At 39.2% G+C, this 16,564-nt stretch overlaps 2 protein-coding genes across 2 annotated transcripts; one reads left to right on the top strand and one right to left on the bottom strand.

Annotated features, from left to right (window-relative positions):
• The first annotated feature begins 2,833 nt into the window (after positions 1-2,833).
• LOC103708594 (O-acyltransferase WSD1-like) lies at positions 2,834-8,983 on the top strand. The gene is made up of 5 exons (XM_008793610.3): positions 2,834-3,222; positions 3,554-4,123; positions 6,155-6,514; positions 8,455-8,592; positions 8,700-8,983. Exons 1-5 carry the CDS (start codon positions 3,019-3,021, stop codon positions 8,862-8,864), a joined length of 1,437 nt encoding a protein of 478 aa, XP_008791832.2. The 5' UTR covers positions 2,834-3,018; the 3' UTR covers positions 8,865-8,983.
• Positions 8,984-12,822: 3,839 nt separating this feature from the next.
• LOC103711016 (protein GRIM REAPER-like) lies at positions 12,823-13,577 on the bottom strand. The gene has a single exon (XM_008796987.2). The coding sequence runs from the start codon at positions 13,554-13,556 to the stop codon at positions 13,092-13,094; it is 465 nt and encodes a 154-aa protein (XP_008795209.2). The 5' UTR covers positions 13,557-13,577; the 3' UTR covers positions 12,823-13,091.
• Between the last annotated feature and the right edge of the window lie 2,987 nt (positions 13,578-16,564).

The following is a 16,564-nucleotide window of genomic DNA, read 5'->3' as shown; positions in this document are numbered from 1 at the left end:
TACCCAAGATCTATCCAACGAATAATTAATGTAGGACTAAACACACGCCGCATGGGTTCTCACAGTTACCATTTCTCAAACTCTGGTTGTCGGATAAGTTAGAGGAATGGCTGAGACCCTCTTCGGATTCTCAGGTATTCTTAATTATTTTCAGCAAAAACAATTATTGCATTTAAAAATTGAGAAAAATGGTTATTTTGAAATATAATTATTACGAGGGGAGCAGACATTAGAATTTCAGCGAGTGTGAAGGAGACAAGGATGGCTAAGAATCCGCTTCTTGCTATGGGGCTAATCTTAAAAATCATGATGGTGAATCCGAACAATGAGATTGTAGTTGAAGCATTTTAAATAGAATGACCCGCACAAGTGATGCTATTATCTCGCACAAGCAAGCAAGGGGGAATGGCGATTCTAATCGATATAACTGGCACAGGAAAAGGCAAAAGTATTAGAAGTTTTGGGCTCTCCTGCAAGATAAAAACAAAAAAATCTGCTATCATTGAACTGTACTGATGTATGCTTGGGTGACTACAACGCCTTGATGACGCCAGTAGAAGACAGATGGGAACATATCAACTTGGCAAAAATAACATAATGGCTGATGTACAAAGAAGGGTCCGAAGCGGCCAGGTTAGGTTTACTCGAGGCCGAGCTGGGCCCAAAAGAAGTCGTGGGCTTCAGGTTGGGCCCATGCCCCAAAATTTTTCCGACAACGAGCATGAGCACTTATAAATTTTTAATAAAAATAAATAAAAAAATATTAACATGCTATTATTTTGATTTATCACCTGCTCAGTAATATCTTCAATTTTGTGGTCATAAAGTTTAATTATCTAATTTATAAACATATTTATATCTATACTTTTAGTATTTGATTTGTATGTACCGTATAAAACAAATATGGTCATAAATTTTTGCATCCGATTAATATTTGTATCTACATCTGTGTTCATCAAACAAATAAATATGAATATAGGTATATTAGTATATCTGATACCCAGGACCTCATACTTAGCGAATAACCGATGTAGGACTAAATCGTTTCAGCCCTAGCATTTTCATCAGGCTAAGAGTTCAAATCTATTCAAATGTAATCACAAGCATCATGATCGTCCCGTAGTCAGCTCCAATACATTCGTGCTATAGTATCTCCTCGTGCAAATAGATTATGGGGCAGGTTCGCTCTAATTAATACCATATGTAACAATCCAAAAATTCATCTGAAAATATTATTTAAAATTTTTAATTTTATATAAATATTTAAGATTGATTTAGCAAATAATTAATATAAAATTAATGGTCGCACCAGCTAACCAAGGGCTCGTGCCAAGTGGCTCAACTGGCGTTCGGCTCTCCAATCCTTGGCAAAGCGGCTTTCAACTGTGTACAGCCTGTGACAGCTTATTGCAGGAAAAAAGCTGGTTACGACAGTGTTCGCTTTCATGTTCCGGCAATGGCCAGGACATGAGATGTTGATCGCACCCACGTTGCTGAACCACCACAATAATGGCACGACACTGTAGAGTCGAATGCTGGGATTCTGCAGAAGATATTCTGCAGAAGATGGCAGTGGTCGCAATCCACTGTGTCTACTACCATTCATGGCCAACTTTAATTAAGAGACATATAGATAGATTCCGTTAGTTTGGTAGGTTAGGTTATAATCATGAATGATGCTCAAAGGGCGTATATTTAACTAGAAAACATTTCTATTTACTGAAGAGGTATTTAAGATCAAATTATTTGTACACCAAAACCGAAGGAATTGTTCTGTGGCTGTTTTCTAATGGTTGTGGCCTCACAAGGCCCTCCTTGCAAGGTTAATATTCATCGAAATCAAACGTTAATTGACTACACTTTGGAGAGCCAAGGTTAATTTAGCTTCTTTTTTTTTTTTTGAGTTGAAATGGAGGAAGCAAGTCACTTCCTCCCAAAAATTTTATAGTTTATCTTTAAATTACTCCTGTTTTGCTTGGATCTGAGAATAGTAAAAGAAAAGCTCCGAGAGGAAGTTGATCTTATCCCTGGTGCCACATGAAGAAAAGACTTGCCCGACTTCAAATCTTGTCAACTGGACTTCCATCTCAAGTCATGCTCACTTTTCATATGTTAATATTATCCAAACACATTTCTTTCCATTTTTTAAAATGGTTATAGAATCTAATATAAATGTAGGCATTTTCTTCTTCGGTCCCACCCAGATTTATTTGTCTCAGGAGAAAGAATATATAATCAATTCATAATATAAACTCGCCATTTAAGGCAAAAGAACGGCTGCAACCGAGAGCCATTACAAATAGCTGGGATAAACTACCTCTTTGTCACCTAACCTGGCCCAGTCGCTCGAGTCCTCTCTCCCCTCACCACACTTTCCTCACTTTTCTTGACTGCTTCTCAGACTTTTTCTGGGACATGATTTCATCTGGCTAATGAGATCAGGATGAGCTTGTAGAACGGCATGCTAGTAGGACAAGCAATGGAGTTCCAATAAAGCTTTCGTCTTCCTCTTCGTTGAGGAAAATAGAAAGCTCGCCGTCTCTTTTAACAATTATAAAATCTTCATCTCCTTGAAGTATCACATGCATCAAACACACGTGAAATGGTATCACAGCCACTCAAAGAATAATGTGCAATGGTATAGACACGATCAATTTCTTCTACCAATTAGCTCTCTTGAGGCGTCACCAACCAACCCGGTGGAAAAAAGAAAAAAAAACAGGTGGAGAAGAAAAAGGAAGGAAAACTCCAAAACAATGCGGATGCATTGATACCAGTCTTACCACTAGCCATCGACCACATGCCCTGTGGCTGCCAGTATTAATACTTCTCTCACCAACCAAACTTTTTCCTCGATAACTATAATTCGACTCCTCTTGTGTGATTTACCAAGTCACCGAGTCCAAAAGCTTCTTTCTTTCCTTCCCACCGTGCTTGCTCTCTGAAACTATTTAAGTTAGGCTTGCATCCTCTGATGCCATAGGCTACCAGCGTATCCAAGAGTAAAGGAGAAGAAGAATGTTGGTGGTTGAAGGAGGAGAGGGAGAGGAGGCAGCTTACAACGAGCCGGTAAGCCCGACCGGCCAATACTTCAATAGCTCGGCGCTGTCCATCTGCATCCTGGTGGTTTTCGAGTCCGATGTTCCTATCGATGACTCCCCGACCATGTCGACACTGGAGAATCTGTTCTTGCCGATCAACCCACGTTTCTCCTCCATCATGGTACCTTCTCTGCTCTCTACCTTCTCTGATTCCAGGGCTGTTTTAATCTCTTCCAAGTCATGTATACGCGGCCAGTCAACTTGGCTAGCATCCAGTCCTCCATTGTTGACTAATTTTCCAAGCATAGAAGCTTGCTTTGCCGAGTTGGATCCCGTAGATCATCTTGGTTAAAGCATTCTAAAATTGGTATACATGCAGTGTTTAAGTCCAAGCAGATGGCTTGGCCAAAGCCCACAAATAGCCACCAACAAGATCTGTCCCTGTAATCGCTAGGGTTGGCTGCCAGCATTGACATTTGCTAGTTTGTGTTTTCGTGGCTACTTTGAACTAGGTGAAAGATGAGAACGGGGTTCAACAGTGGAAGAGGGTCAAGGTCAAGCTGGGAGACCATGTAAACGTTCCCACCTTCCCCACTGGCTTGGAATCATATGACCAATGCGTGCAAGATTACCTCTCACAGATAGCACTGGAGAAGCTGCCGCAAAGCCGGCCACTGTGGGACCTCCACATCATCAAGTATCCGACAAGCAATGCCGAGGGCACGATGGTGTTCAAGCTTCACCACGCACTGGGAGACGGCTTCTCCCTCATGGGAGCACTCTTCTCTTGCTTGCACAGGGCCGACGACCCTTCCCTCCCTCTCACCTTTCCCACTCCTCGAGATAAAGCGATGAAAAAGAGCTTATGGGGGAGCATTTGTGGCGTAGTGCCTCGAGTTCTCTCCGTGTGTGCCAATACCATCCGAGACGTAGGGTGGAGTCTTTGGAAGAGCACTCTGGCAGAGGACGACACAACTCCGCTCAGATCCGGCACTCCAGGGCTGGAGTTTCGGCCGATCACCATTTCTTGCGTCGAGTTCTCTCTTGATGACATAAGAAAGATCAAGGCCGCAGTCGGAGGGGTAAGCTTGAGCTTTTAAATCTTGGAAAATACTCGAATAACTCTAAAAAAGTCACTCAGCTGCCGTCGTGAATCTTTGGCGCAAGGAACCTTAGTGGCTTTTTCAAGACCGCCCCGAAATCTTTGTATCCTTCCATTTCTGTGCCCCGGGGGACCGGGATTCAGCAACAGGTCGGGGTTGTTTCTTTCGCGCGAGGCCACCGTTGGATCGTCCGCTAGTCGCTTTGAGATGTATGCAGGTGGGTGGGTGAATGCGGTAGTTCGAAGTGCTTTGAGATTTGTATAGTGGGTGATCCAAAGGTGGATTTGTGCGAAAGAACAAACGACCCGTACCTGCAGCAATAGTTCACGTCGTGGTTTTTTGTTGTGCATCGTTGCCCTCGTTAAGTGGCACCCATCTCCCCTCCCTCCCCTTTTTTTTTTATATATATATATATTATAATAATAAGTGCATGTTTGGATAATCTAGTTAAATTAGACTGATTCGGCTATTTAAATATTGCCCTATCAGACAAACACCGCTCAAGCCAAATCCTATGAAAAGTATAAAAAGATTTATATAAAATATTTTTTCTTCCTATAGATAAAAGCCTAGAATTTAAACTAGGATTTGGATTGGCCTTTGGAAGATGGAAATAGATGGGGCCAATAAGCCCAATTTTTACAGAATTTTCAGGATGATTCTATAGAAATATTCAAATAGATTCTTAATTTGTGCATATAAGAAAAATGCTAAAATCATCCGTTTCATATAAAAATAGGCAATTGATTAGATAATATGCAGGGCCTAACTAGCACCACCGAACTTGGCCATATATCTCATCAATCTCCAACTGTCTGATCAGCTCGATGAACTAAATGGTGATCTATAGAAGTACTTGATGTATATAGCTAATAAACTACAAAGAAATTGGATATATATGCTCCTTTGACCAGAACCCATCGAAGAAAGCCCTTCCAAAAATAGCAATAATAAAAATAGTTATAATAACAACAACAATAATAAAAATAATGTGATATAGGCTTTCAAGGTGGCTTATCACAAGAGAAGATATATAGTATCTATTTTTTGCTATTTTGATCATTATTTTTACTATTAAAAATACATAAAACTCAAATATCAAATATTTTAAGGATCTCTAACCTATACATACATGGACATAAATATGGGCAATTTTATTATCCTAGTGTACTAATATGTATATATGATAAAGCATTTAAGTTCAGAATTCGTTTTATTGGTTATGATCTACATATTAAAACATATATAAATTGAAACTGGATATTTTTTAATGCTCAGATTATGGCAAAATTTGGTCTGGTATCAATTTAATTGTTCAATTTGTACCCTCCTGATCCAACGTTAGAAATCATCAACGTATATGAGTTTTAGTTTATAAAATTTTTTGATGGTATAGATCATATTCAATGGCGTTGATCGTTAATTTAAATACTATATTCTTGATTTTGAACTTGAGAGTAGTTAGCCTCTTCCATTGGAGGAGTAGAATCTATCTCTTTATATGCATTTTTGTTTTGTTTGTCCATCTATATTGTCTTTTTTTTTTGGAGCAATTAAAATGGTGAAAAATAATACCATGCTTTCAAAGATAAAACAAATACAGAGATAAAACTAAAAGATAAAAAATAAAATAAAATGAAAGATAGGAGTATCAAAACCACCCAACAAGAAGCAACATCAAGAACCTCAGTCCAATCCCTATATAAAGCAAATCTAAACCAAGCTGAAAAGCCCAACCAGTCCAATATCTAAATATTGTCACCTTCTGTCTATTATTGTTTACTCAACAGTTTGGGTGGAGTTGAAGTATCACAAGGTGTGAAAATTACAAATTGTAACATGCAATTAGCTTAATTTTGTATGCATAAAAAATTAAAATTTTAAGAAAAATAAATGTGCAAAGGCAGCTTGAACTTTGTTATTATTAATATCAAGCTTGTTATAACATATTCTCTTCTGCATTCGTTAGCTTGATATCTAATATACGGTTTTCCTATGGATTTTTAGCAGACTGTGAATGATGTGATCAGTGGAATAATATTTTATGGGACCCAGCTGTACATGCAAAGGGTGGGTGAGGGTCAACGCAGGAGAGCTGCCCGAGTGACGGCCATGGTGTTGCTGAACACTCGAATCGTTTCCAGCTACGAGACCGTAGAAAAGATGACAAAAACCAATGCCAAGTCCCCATGGGGGAACCAGTTTGGTTTCCTCCATGTCTCCATTCCAACGAGTAAGAACGCCGAGAAGGCCGACCCCCTCTACTTTATCCGGAAAGCAAGGAAGATCATCAAGGCAAAACGAAGCTCGTTTGCTGTCTATCTCACCGGCAGATTGCTTGAGATGCTGAGAAAACTCAAAGGCCCAGAGGTATGACTTGACATTACAAAATTCTTCCATAAATTGATCCATCAATGTGGTAAAAATACTTGTCAATGTGATAAAAAAAAATTGTTCCATAAATTGATCCAATACAAGTGCAAAAAAGAGTTTTGTTGGTGTCAAAACTAGCAGTCAGACATGTAGCAAGCACAATAGGTTGGACCTGTGAAGTTTTTTTTTTTTTAAGAATTAGTTAATCTAAAACAAATCTATTTTGGTTCATGTTGTAGCTAATAGTTGGCAAGTAAGAAGCAAACTAGCAATGCATCATACATGACAGCTTACCTTGATCTATAAGAGGCATTGTTAATGTTTGCTCCTTCAATGCAGTAACTCGGCACATTTTTGGATCGTTTGCGATGTCAAAATAAACCATCTTTTTTGAATCATTCATCTTATACTCTTTTGATATTGTCATCAAACAAGTGGTTGGATGTTTCGGGTGCAAGTCAATGTTGGGCTACTTGAAGTATCCTAATTGACTATGATCATATAAAACATAGAGATACTACCAAATTTTTGTTCGGAGGGCGCATTTCATTGAAGAAGAGGAGAGGAAGCTCAATATCATGGGTATCTATTATATTCATCCTCTGTTATTAAAAAACCCTGATATTGTGAGAGCTAGGCTCGGTCAGATACAAAAAAAAAGATTTCATCTTTTCAATACAAAAAAGATTTTAGCTTTTTGAAAAAAATACAATTTTTTTTTTTGTTTAAGAGATCGGATGTAAATTATTTTGTCTTGCTCATTAATGCCCTTTTCTTTCTCAATCTATTAACATATTGGATAATCCTTGTACATGTGTTGTGTAATTTTACTGCAAATTGCTTTGGTTTTTCTCCCATAGCTCATTAATTATTTTTATTGAATTGATAAACATTTTTCGTATAATTTTTGTTCTAACTTCAATGAAGGAAGAAAGTAACATCAAATATAACAGCTCTTTGTTGGAGCCAGTTTTCTATGGAAATAGCAACAGATAATGGACAAAAAACCTAGTGTGCGTTTTTGCATGTATAACCATCATCACCATTGTGTGATCAAATGCATGCATGACAGAGATTTAGATATTCAATTTGCTAATTATGCTGAACTTTGATTTCTTTACAAGTGTGTCCGCTTTCTTTTACTCATCAATGCTCCTTTCAGATGAAGATGAGGTGTCTTTCTCAATTTACTAATGTATCGACTAATCTTATTACACATTTATGTAATTTTACTGTAAATTGCTTCAGTTTTTCCCCAATAGCACATCAAGATGCACTACAACTATTTTTATTAAATTAACAACATTTCTGTATACAATTCGCATGCAACCCTTATCATCATTATGTGCCCAAATTTATCAGTTAACAACAACTTAGTGGTGGCTAGGTAACTTAGAGATCATGCCCTTAGAGATGCTTCACCACTTTTCACCATGTAAAGATTACAAATGTAAAAATTTTGACCCTCTGAACAAACTTAAAAATTTACTCTTTGGTTAAAAAACCACAGAAGTAGCCAACTCGATCTGCAGCACAGTTGGCAAACCTAGTCCATCTAACTCGAAGATTGACTAAAGTTACAACATCCACTAGAGTAACCATCAACTAATTTCACCAAATCCATGTATAGAGCATGAGCAAGTATATATCTCAAGTTCACTATGTACTACACTTGACCTCATAGTGAAAGCGAGTCTTTGTTGCTCAACAGCAAAATAGAGCATCAAGTCGATCTCGATCGATGGGCTATGTCAACCATCAGCTTTGCCCCTGAAGCACAAGACATCGGCCGATATATATGGTGCTACAACCAGATGGCACTCTTCGAATATGAGAAACAATGAACTAGTAGATGGAAGCTAATCATGATATTGACATTGCTTTCTGTTGGTATTTGGTTGCACCAACTAATGCAGCATCTCTTTTGCCTTCGTCAGGCTGCTGCCTTGTACATACACACAACGCTAAGGAAATCAAGCATGACGGTCTCAAACTTGGTCGGACCAATCGAGCAGACGATCATTGCTGGACATCCAGTTAGGAGCTTCCATTTTATGGTAGTCGGAGTCCCGCAGGTAATTAATAATCACAAGACTTCAATCTCATGTTCATGAATCATCTTGCATCAGCTTCTTGGTTCTCATGGCTAGTGATTGGAACTAATTAATGAACTTGCTTGTAGAGCCTTACAATAACGGTCATTAGCTACATGGGCAAGTTGAAGGTGGCTATGGGAGTGGAGAAAGGCTTCATAGATTCGGAGCTTCTGATCTCGAGCTTGAAGAAGTCGTTTGAGAGGATCTTTGAAGCAGCAATTGGGCAAGAGAACTTAAACAGGTGTTTCTAGTGATAGAGCAGATCATTTGACATTGTTGCTTATGGATTAACTGTTGCTTGCTTCTTTTGTAATAACCTAGGGTCCTCACCTAAAATAGTGAGCCGAAAGGTATTATTTCGGTTCTTTGATTTTGTATAAGTACCCAAGATCTACCCAACGAATAATTGATATGGGACTAAACACACACTGCATGAGTCCTCACATCTTCAATGAATTATGAGGAAAGATTTAAGTATCGAGGCTGATTCCTAGTGCAATACTCGTACAATTTAAGGCCAGAAATTTTCCTGTATGCAGATCTGAATATGTCCATGAATGGCAGATGGGTGACCATGGCAAGATAATTTTGATTCCAACAATATTATATCTCCAGCCGGATTGATAGGTGTCAAATGCGTGCTGCAACATGAAAATTCTACCTTAAACATCATTTATCATCCACGAGCTTATCAATGTTCTCAATTGTGAGTTCAAAAACGGTCACCTGTGCACTCAGGACCTGTTCCAATTAAATAACCATAGACTACGTAGATGAATCCTTAAGCGGCCATTCATCTGAGATTTATTTGGCACAAATCATGATGCACTTAGGATCATGTGCACAAATCTGAATGCGCCTGATTCCTGTCGACACTACTGCCTTTCCTTTGTGCCTTCCCACTGTGTATCCGTTAATTTCACTGTCCCTCTGCTTGCTCTTCTTCCCATAGCATGTATTTGACCAACCTGTAAACATCTGTAACATTTCTCTTATTAATAAACAGGGAGCAGCAGCCTGCAGCTACCTCCTATTTCGATTCAAAAAAAAAGAGAAAATAGTATTGAGCCTAATATTTTTTATTACAATTGAAAATCATATTTCCCATTTGTGCACCAAAAATAATTCTACATAGAAAGACCCAAATATTTATAGCATGCAGTAGCAAAACATAAGACTTACACATCGAATAAGGGGATTCAATGTTGTTTGATGACCATGCTCAAATTACATCCAAAATGATGCAAGTTAAAATAAAAACCGTCGGCAAAAGGAGTACTGGATCCTTTATTAGCTGAGGCTATAGGGGCTTCCTGCCTGTGGGTGAACCCAACAAGAATAAATTGATATGAGCCCAGTATGAGCCATGTCAAAAGATGATTCATAGTTCACAAAGTATTGCACTGAAAGCAAGTAGCACCATTCCCTTCATGCCATGTTACAAAAAGTTGTGCTTTGATATGTTCTTTGTTACGAGGGTTGAGCCCCTTAAAGTCACCGATACTAAAAATCTACAACGGTGGTCTCGGTCCCTCGATTGTTTCTAAACAATCGCATAGTTAGGAGATGGGCGACAATCATCCATCTCCGGAATAAGCTGTGAATTGTCTAAGTATACATTATTATTTATGATGCAAAACATGCACCGCAAAGGATCTGCACTCAAAAAAATTTAAAATTAATTAAATTGTTTAGCTATACATTTTAGAAAGCAAACCCACAAATGTGGCTGCAGGCTGTTGCCGAAGAAACTGGTAGTTATCAGGGGCCGGCAGGCTAGACTCGTGGCAGTTGGAGGACGGCGAATCTTCAATCAGTCTGTCGCCGATGCCAAGGTCAGAGCTGCCTAGGAGGAGGTCTTCTATGCGAGACAGATGCTGATGACATACCGTATCATCCTCGAGGAGAACTCAGCCACTGTGATCGAGGGGACTTAGGGTCTTGGGAGTGCTGTCGGGGGGACGGGATTGCTCCACGAAATTCGTCGTCTCTTAGGCGAATGCGGCACCTCTCGGGCTATCCATGTTCTCAGAGAGGTCAACAGTGCGACGGATTGGGTGATGTCCTACGTGACTCATTACTTCGGGGGTTTTATCTGGAAAAATCATGATTTTATTTTAGCTCCATTGCATTGTCATTTATTGTCGGACTCTTTGGGCTGTACTCACACCCGATATGTGTGAGCCGCCGATGTACCAAAAAAAAGAAAAAACTGGTAGCTCATATCGCCCACCCATATTTTCTGATTAAAATTTTTTAATATACATGACAAGTCCTTCTATACCGAAGCAAATCATAGGTCATATGTGTTATAGTTTTAACTTAGAAAAAAATATTAAATTTAAAAAATAAATATACCAGCTTTATTTTTTAAATTTTAAATGGTTTAAAAATTTTTAAAACTCTTATTCTTTTTTAGAACAGACTTTTTTGAAAAGAACGTTGGTTCTGATTTCCGTAGAGATGTGATGTTTCTGAAATATTGTATCTTTGGAAATGCCGTACCGTTTCAATCATCGGATAGAGTCTATAAATAGGCTCTGAGTCCAGTATTTTGGTTAACTTAATCCACATTAGTTCCCTACTTCTTAAGGTGAAATAGAGAATTAATTCTTCTTTTCTTTTTCTTTTTCTCTTTTTCAAAACTTCTTTCAACGTTTTCTTTTTATCTGGGCAATTGAAGGAGCTGGTCAGATCCATTCTCCTAGCGATCGTGCCCATTAGAAGAGGATTAGACCGAGCTTAGTTATTTTATCTTGGGGACGACATCGCCGCAAACCTGTACGTAGAGGGCGAATCATGTTCTTAAGGCAATGTATATCACACGCCTCGATTTAGACAAATTCTTTTCAACCTTCTGATTTTTTTTTCTCTATTAGATTATTTCTTTAGAATATTTTTATAAAATAAAGATATAGCATTTTTTAGACAAAATATTTTCAATAATATGCATGAAATATAACCAATATAAAATATAAAATACTAACTAATAAGAAATAAAATAGATACGTTCTTATACTTGATTTACTGATAGCTTACAGAGCTCCATGAGCCATACCTCTACACATTGCACTATTGTCACTCAAAAAAGAGATAATATGCTTGCAGAACCCCACCCTCTACGAAAGAAACAACTAGAGACACGAGCAGCGTATTGGACAGAGAACTTTTATCTTAGTTGCATCATCTCTGTGCTTCCGAAAGGTGCAGCGCAGCAAACTCAGATTAACATTACCAAAGTCAAGCATACCCGCAGGTCCCGTACTCACACCAAAGCCGGGCGCCCCGTCTTTATTAAAAAAATAAAATTTATAGAAACTATTTATAAAAAAATTATAAGAAAATCCCCACTTTCTGGATCTAGCGTTGGGACCGTCGACGCTTAAGAAGCGTCGGCAAATTTTGGCGCTTGGCCAAAATTACCGATGCTTTTAGAAAACGTCGGCGTATATGCGTTGGCATTTCTCCTTTTTCCTGCAGTGTTCTCTGAAGATAAATGCTTGAAGTTTGATAAAATTTTCTGCAAAACATAATAAATAGAACTTAATTTAAAAAAAAAAAAAAGAGCATTTCGCTCCTCCTATATTTTCCAATAGTCAGCAACAATCAACTGATCCGCAGATGCCACAGTTATTGCGATCGCTGAGCACGTTCCAGCAGTGGTTCTTGCAGCAGTAGAGGAGCTGGGTGCCGTCTCTGGCCTCGGTCCCCGAGCATATGTTGTTGGTGACCGGATCCCACTGGTCTCCTTTCTTCGCACTGATCAACTTGATTTAGCTCTTTCCAATCTAGAAAGAGGGAGTAGATCCGGTATCAGGGTATCACCTGAGGCTAGGAAGTTAATTTTTACCTTCGGGCGAATAGCACAAGAAGAAATTAATTGATACAAGGCCCATGCTCTATTACTGAAAGGAATCTACGAACTATTTAGCATGAGGAGTGATAGGAAGCTATTGATGCTTTACACAACTTTACTGTATATTGCATTGATCCTGCAAGTATAACCAATCCCTTCCAACCATGCATGTCGCATGCCAGATGCGTAGAGATTTTGTTTTTTGTTTTTGGTTACGAAGGTTGAACCTGGTAGCATTATTTGTACATATATACTACTTGAATCGAGAATAGAGTCTTGGAAAAGCTGCCTTAAATATGTCTAAGCTACTCTCTTCCTCAACTTTTGTCTAAGATGATGTGAAGTAGTTGTACTGAAAAGGTGAACGAGGAATTCGGGGCATGAGCCATGCCTTCGCACTTATTGTTGCTCAAGGAAGAGGTAACATGTTTACAAAACTCTCGTATACCACCATCTCACCCTTTATGAAAGAACCAAATATACCACAAACTCAAGCAGGTTATTGGACACAAAATTTCTATCCTTCATCCCAACCCCAACCCTACCAGTGTACTTGTATCATCTCTATACTTGAGAAGAGCGCAACAAAATGAACTCTCCCTCCTTAGAAGACACTACGAAGTCAAGCATATCCGCAGCTCCCATACTCACACCTAACCCCAGGGTTGCACACCTTCCCACACTTGCCGCAGTTCTCAACGTCGTAGGCCACCGCGGTGCACTTCCCACTGCAGCAGAGCTGCCCGAACTTGCACTTGTTCCCGCAGATCCCGCAGTTATTGCGATCGCCGAGCACGTCGCGGCAATGGTTCTTGCAGCAGTCCAGGAGCTGGGTGCCATCCTTGGCCCCAGTCCCCGAGCATATGTTGTTCGTCACCGGATCGCATTGCTCCCCCTTCTTCACGTTCTCGGCAAGGAACCGGCCACCGGAACGAGAGTTGAGGCCGAGGAAGTGGTCCGTCATCACGCTGCCATGGCTATCCTCCATGGCTGATGCAATGTGGCATTGTGCGATGGTCGAAACGATCACGATCATCGATAGAATGGAGACCGCTGATGTTGGAGAAGAGAGGCTTGCGGCGGCCATTCTCTCCTCTCTATCTCTCGCCTTCTTCTCTTTTCCGCTCTCACCTCTTCTCCCTCGACTCTCGGATATTTGAAGGAAGAGCTGGACTTAGAAAGTCAGAATATTCACGGGTTCACGTTAACAAACCGTAAGCTCACATTCCTTTGTCTCAGCTCTTTAATTGCACTGCCATTTCTTTTATTTCATCAACGCGGCTCAATGAACAGGTAGCACATGATTTGGTTGCAGCGGTTTCATCTTACAAGGTTGACGTTTCCTACTTCAATGACCTTGGTACGAGATTGGATCTCTCTTGGAAGCTGCTCATTTAGTGGGCTACAAAGTCAAGTTATAAGCACTTAATCGTATCAGGGAGGAGACATTGGGAGCTATCCAAGCTGTAAATTCCTTTGGAACGTCTATAGAGCTCTATATTTCTTGAGTTAAACAGTCTCGTTGAAGATGGTTGGACATGACTTGGCACGGTATTTAGAATCCAGACTTTCGTTTTTAATGATTACTTGATCTAGACTCAATTGTTGTTATTATTATTAATTGTCGACATCATTAAGGATTACTAGTGGAAGTTGTGATGCGATCCACATTTCCGGCGGGAAACGCGTGGGCGCCACAAGAGGTGAGATACCTGATCGAACGTCGCACGCGAGAATGGATGGTGGGCCCTCGTGGATCAAGGCCGACCTCCCATGTGCTGCGGGGGTTCACACGTGCGACGAGGCCATTAGTGGTTCGAGGTGGCACGTGTTAACCGGGCTGGCTCCTTGAAACAAATATTAAAATAAGCGTTATATAAAAATAAAGATTAGGGATTCCTTCGTGGCTATCGAGGAGTCCGAGCGTTTGGGTCGTATCTTTCGCGGGAAAGAATGATTTACCATTTTTCGTGATGTCGACCGTTGGATCCTGCAATGGCCACTTCAAGAGCCGTGCAAGCGGATGATATAAAAATTCCGGTGGTTTCCACAACCCCGATAACTCAGTATTGGTGGCTCGTGTTAGAACCTAAACAGGCCATCATGTCACAGGCTCCTGGGTTTCTTGGGCTTCTCGATATCTGTGGAAACTAGGAACATTAGGAATTTCGAACGCTTTTCGCATTTGATCCTAGGGGCCTAGTTTTGATTAAAAAAATGGAAAAAAAAAGATCCGCGTTATTTATTTAAATTGATTGCTTTTTTTTTTCAGCACCATACGACTCATACCAATTTATTATAAATATATTTTAAAAAGTTAAAAAATAATAAATGCCCAAGGCAACTCATCTTCGTCTGTCCAAAAAAAAACTCTCCTATAGCCATTTGCAACAAAGCAGATTATCCAGTCCGCCGCTTCGTTGGCCTCCCTAAAAATATATTTTGCCCCGAGAATAATGTCACTATTAGTCATGCCTCAGATGTCCCGAAATAAAAAGTGACATCTCCCAGCTAGGCCAAAACACTCTTGGATCTAGTAGATCACCGTGCTCGAGTCATTTTCTAATAGAATGGCATCGGCACACGCCAAGCATAACATAGGTCTACCCAAGCTACTCTCAGCTCTGCCTTAGGATCGAGATGTCGAAGATCATGCGTCCTCTACCTGCCATGACTCTAAAGTCCGAGCCATCGTAAAGTGTACACCATCCTCCTGCTACCATCCAAAACACATCTGGTTAGAACACTTTCTTTGGCACGAGCAAAAAGAGTTCATCTGTTACTTTAAATAAAATGCTCAGGCATTTACAAACTGTTCCTCCCCTTTGGATTTTCTTCTTTTATGGCTATTTTTTATTTCTTCCTACATGCATTATTGCATGAAATGGTTTCTGTTTTCACTTCCTCTATCATTATTACAGCAGTGCTGCATGCAGTAACTTTGTATATGAGCTTTCTCCGTTGCAGGATGTCCATGGTATTTTATCTTTTCATGTTAAGAGTATTTCAATTTCTGGTGGCATGAGAGACTTGTAAAATGCATTTATAGATTGCAACCTAACTTAAAAATGCATCAAGTGAATTCGTGCCTAGATGTATTACTTGATCATGATAGCGTTAAATTACTCAGAATTCAAACATTGATTAGAATAATCAGTAACGTTTATGAATTGATTAAATTGCTGTTTTTTTTTTTTTGAGAAGTTTGGAGAAAGTAAGAGTCTTCCCCTGGGATTATATTATAAATAAATATGTACAGCGCTGAAGGCGAGAATGAGTGGCATTCGCTGCCGAGGTGAATCTAATAAGCTTTCTTAGTAACAAAAGATGAATCTAAATAAACTTTTCTTGTTTAAAAGGAATTTGTGGCACATTAAATTCATCATTTTTAAGTGAATGCAACTTTCATTGCGGTCAAATGTTACCCAAAAATTTTTGTCTGTAAGAAGTTAAATGCATCGCAATATAAATATATTCATTAAATACAAATTATTTTTTTAGCCCAAATACCGAATAGGAAGAATTAGTTTGTATGAACCGTTAGTGAATCTCAAAGTGCCGATCTTTTATTCGATCACGCATAAATTTACATGTAATAACCTAATATGACTGTCGTGTATCTTTAAATCAATTATTTTATGGTTTCTTTTTCACATTCCACCCACTTAAATCTTGTAGTTAAGGTGATTTTACACCAAAAGGTTGGTAAATGTTGATTTTTTTTAGCATACCACTGAATAGCATGACCACATGTTTGCCTCAAGTTCAGCTTTTCCATGCTGCATGATTTTTTTTTTCTTGGTGTCATTTTGGTAGGTATGAATCATTTTGATCACAAATCACTCCATGCAAGAATAAGACTTCTAAACTTTCACCCGACAGTCATTCAACCTTTTGACATTCATTCTATTGATCAACTTCATAGAAACTAATAATAAGTCTTTATGAGTTCCGGTATTGACTCAAAAATGATGCCAACTGAAAATTGGAAGTTGTCAATTAACAATTTCAGACCTAACCTTGAGCCAAAACCATTAATTATTTCCAAGCCCAACTCAAACTAAGCTAGTTGGAATAGGTTAATGAGTTTATTGT

This window comes from Phoenix dactylifera, chromosome 8 (genome assembly GCF_009389715.1).
Source record: "Phoenix dactylifera cultivar Barhee BC4 chromosome 8, palm_55x_up_171113_PBpolish2nd_filt_p, whole genome shotgun sequence".
NCBI classification, from domain to species: domain Eukaryota; kingdom Viridiplantae; phylum Streptophyta; class Magnoliopsida; order Arecales; family Arecaceae; genus Phoenix; species Phoenix dactylifera.
The sequence above is the reverse complement of the archived record's forward strand: the minus strand, read 5'-3'. Positions and strand labels throughout refer to the sequence as shown.

Excerpts from the sequence above, each read along its gene's own strand:
- LOC103711016 (XM_008796987.2), bottom strand. The coding sequence starts at position 13,556 with ATGGCCGCCGCAAGCCTCTCTTCTCCAACATCAGCGGTCTCCATTCTA.
- LOC103708594 (XM_008793610.3), top strand. The coding sequence starts at position 3,019 with ATGTTGGTGGTTGAAGGAGGAGAGGGAGAGGAGGCAGCTTACAACGAG. Across the intron at positions 3,223-3,553 it reads CACGTTTCTCCTCCATCATG|GTGAAAGATGAGAACGGGGT; the intron begins GTACCTTCTCTG and ends ACTTTGAACTAG. Across the intron at positions 6,515-8,454 it reads GAAAACTCAAAGGCCCAGAG|GCTGCTGCCTTGTACATACA; the intron begins GTATGACTTGAC and ends TGCCTTCGTCAG.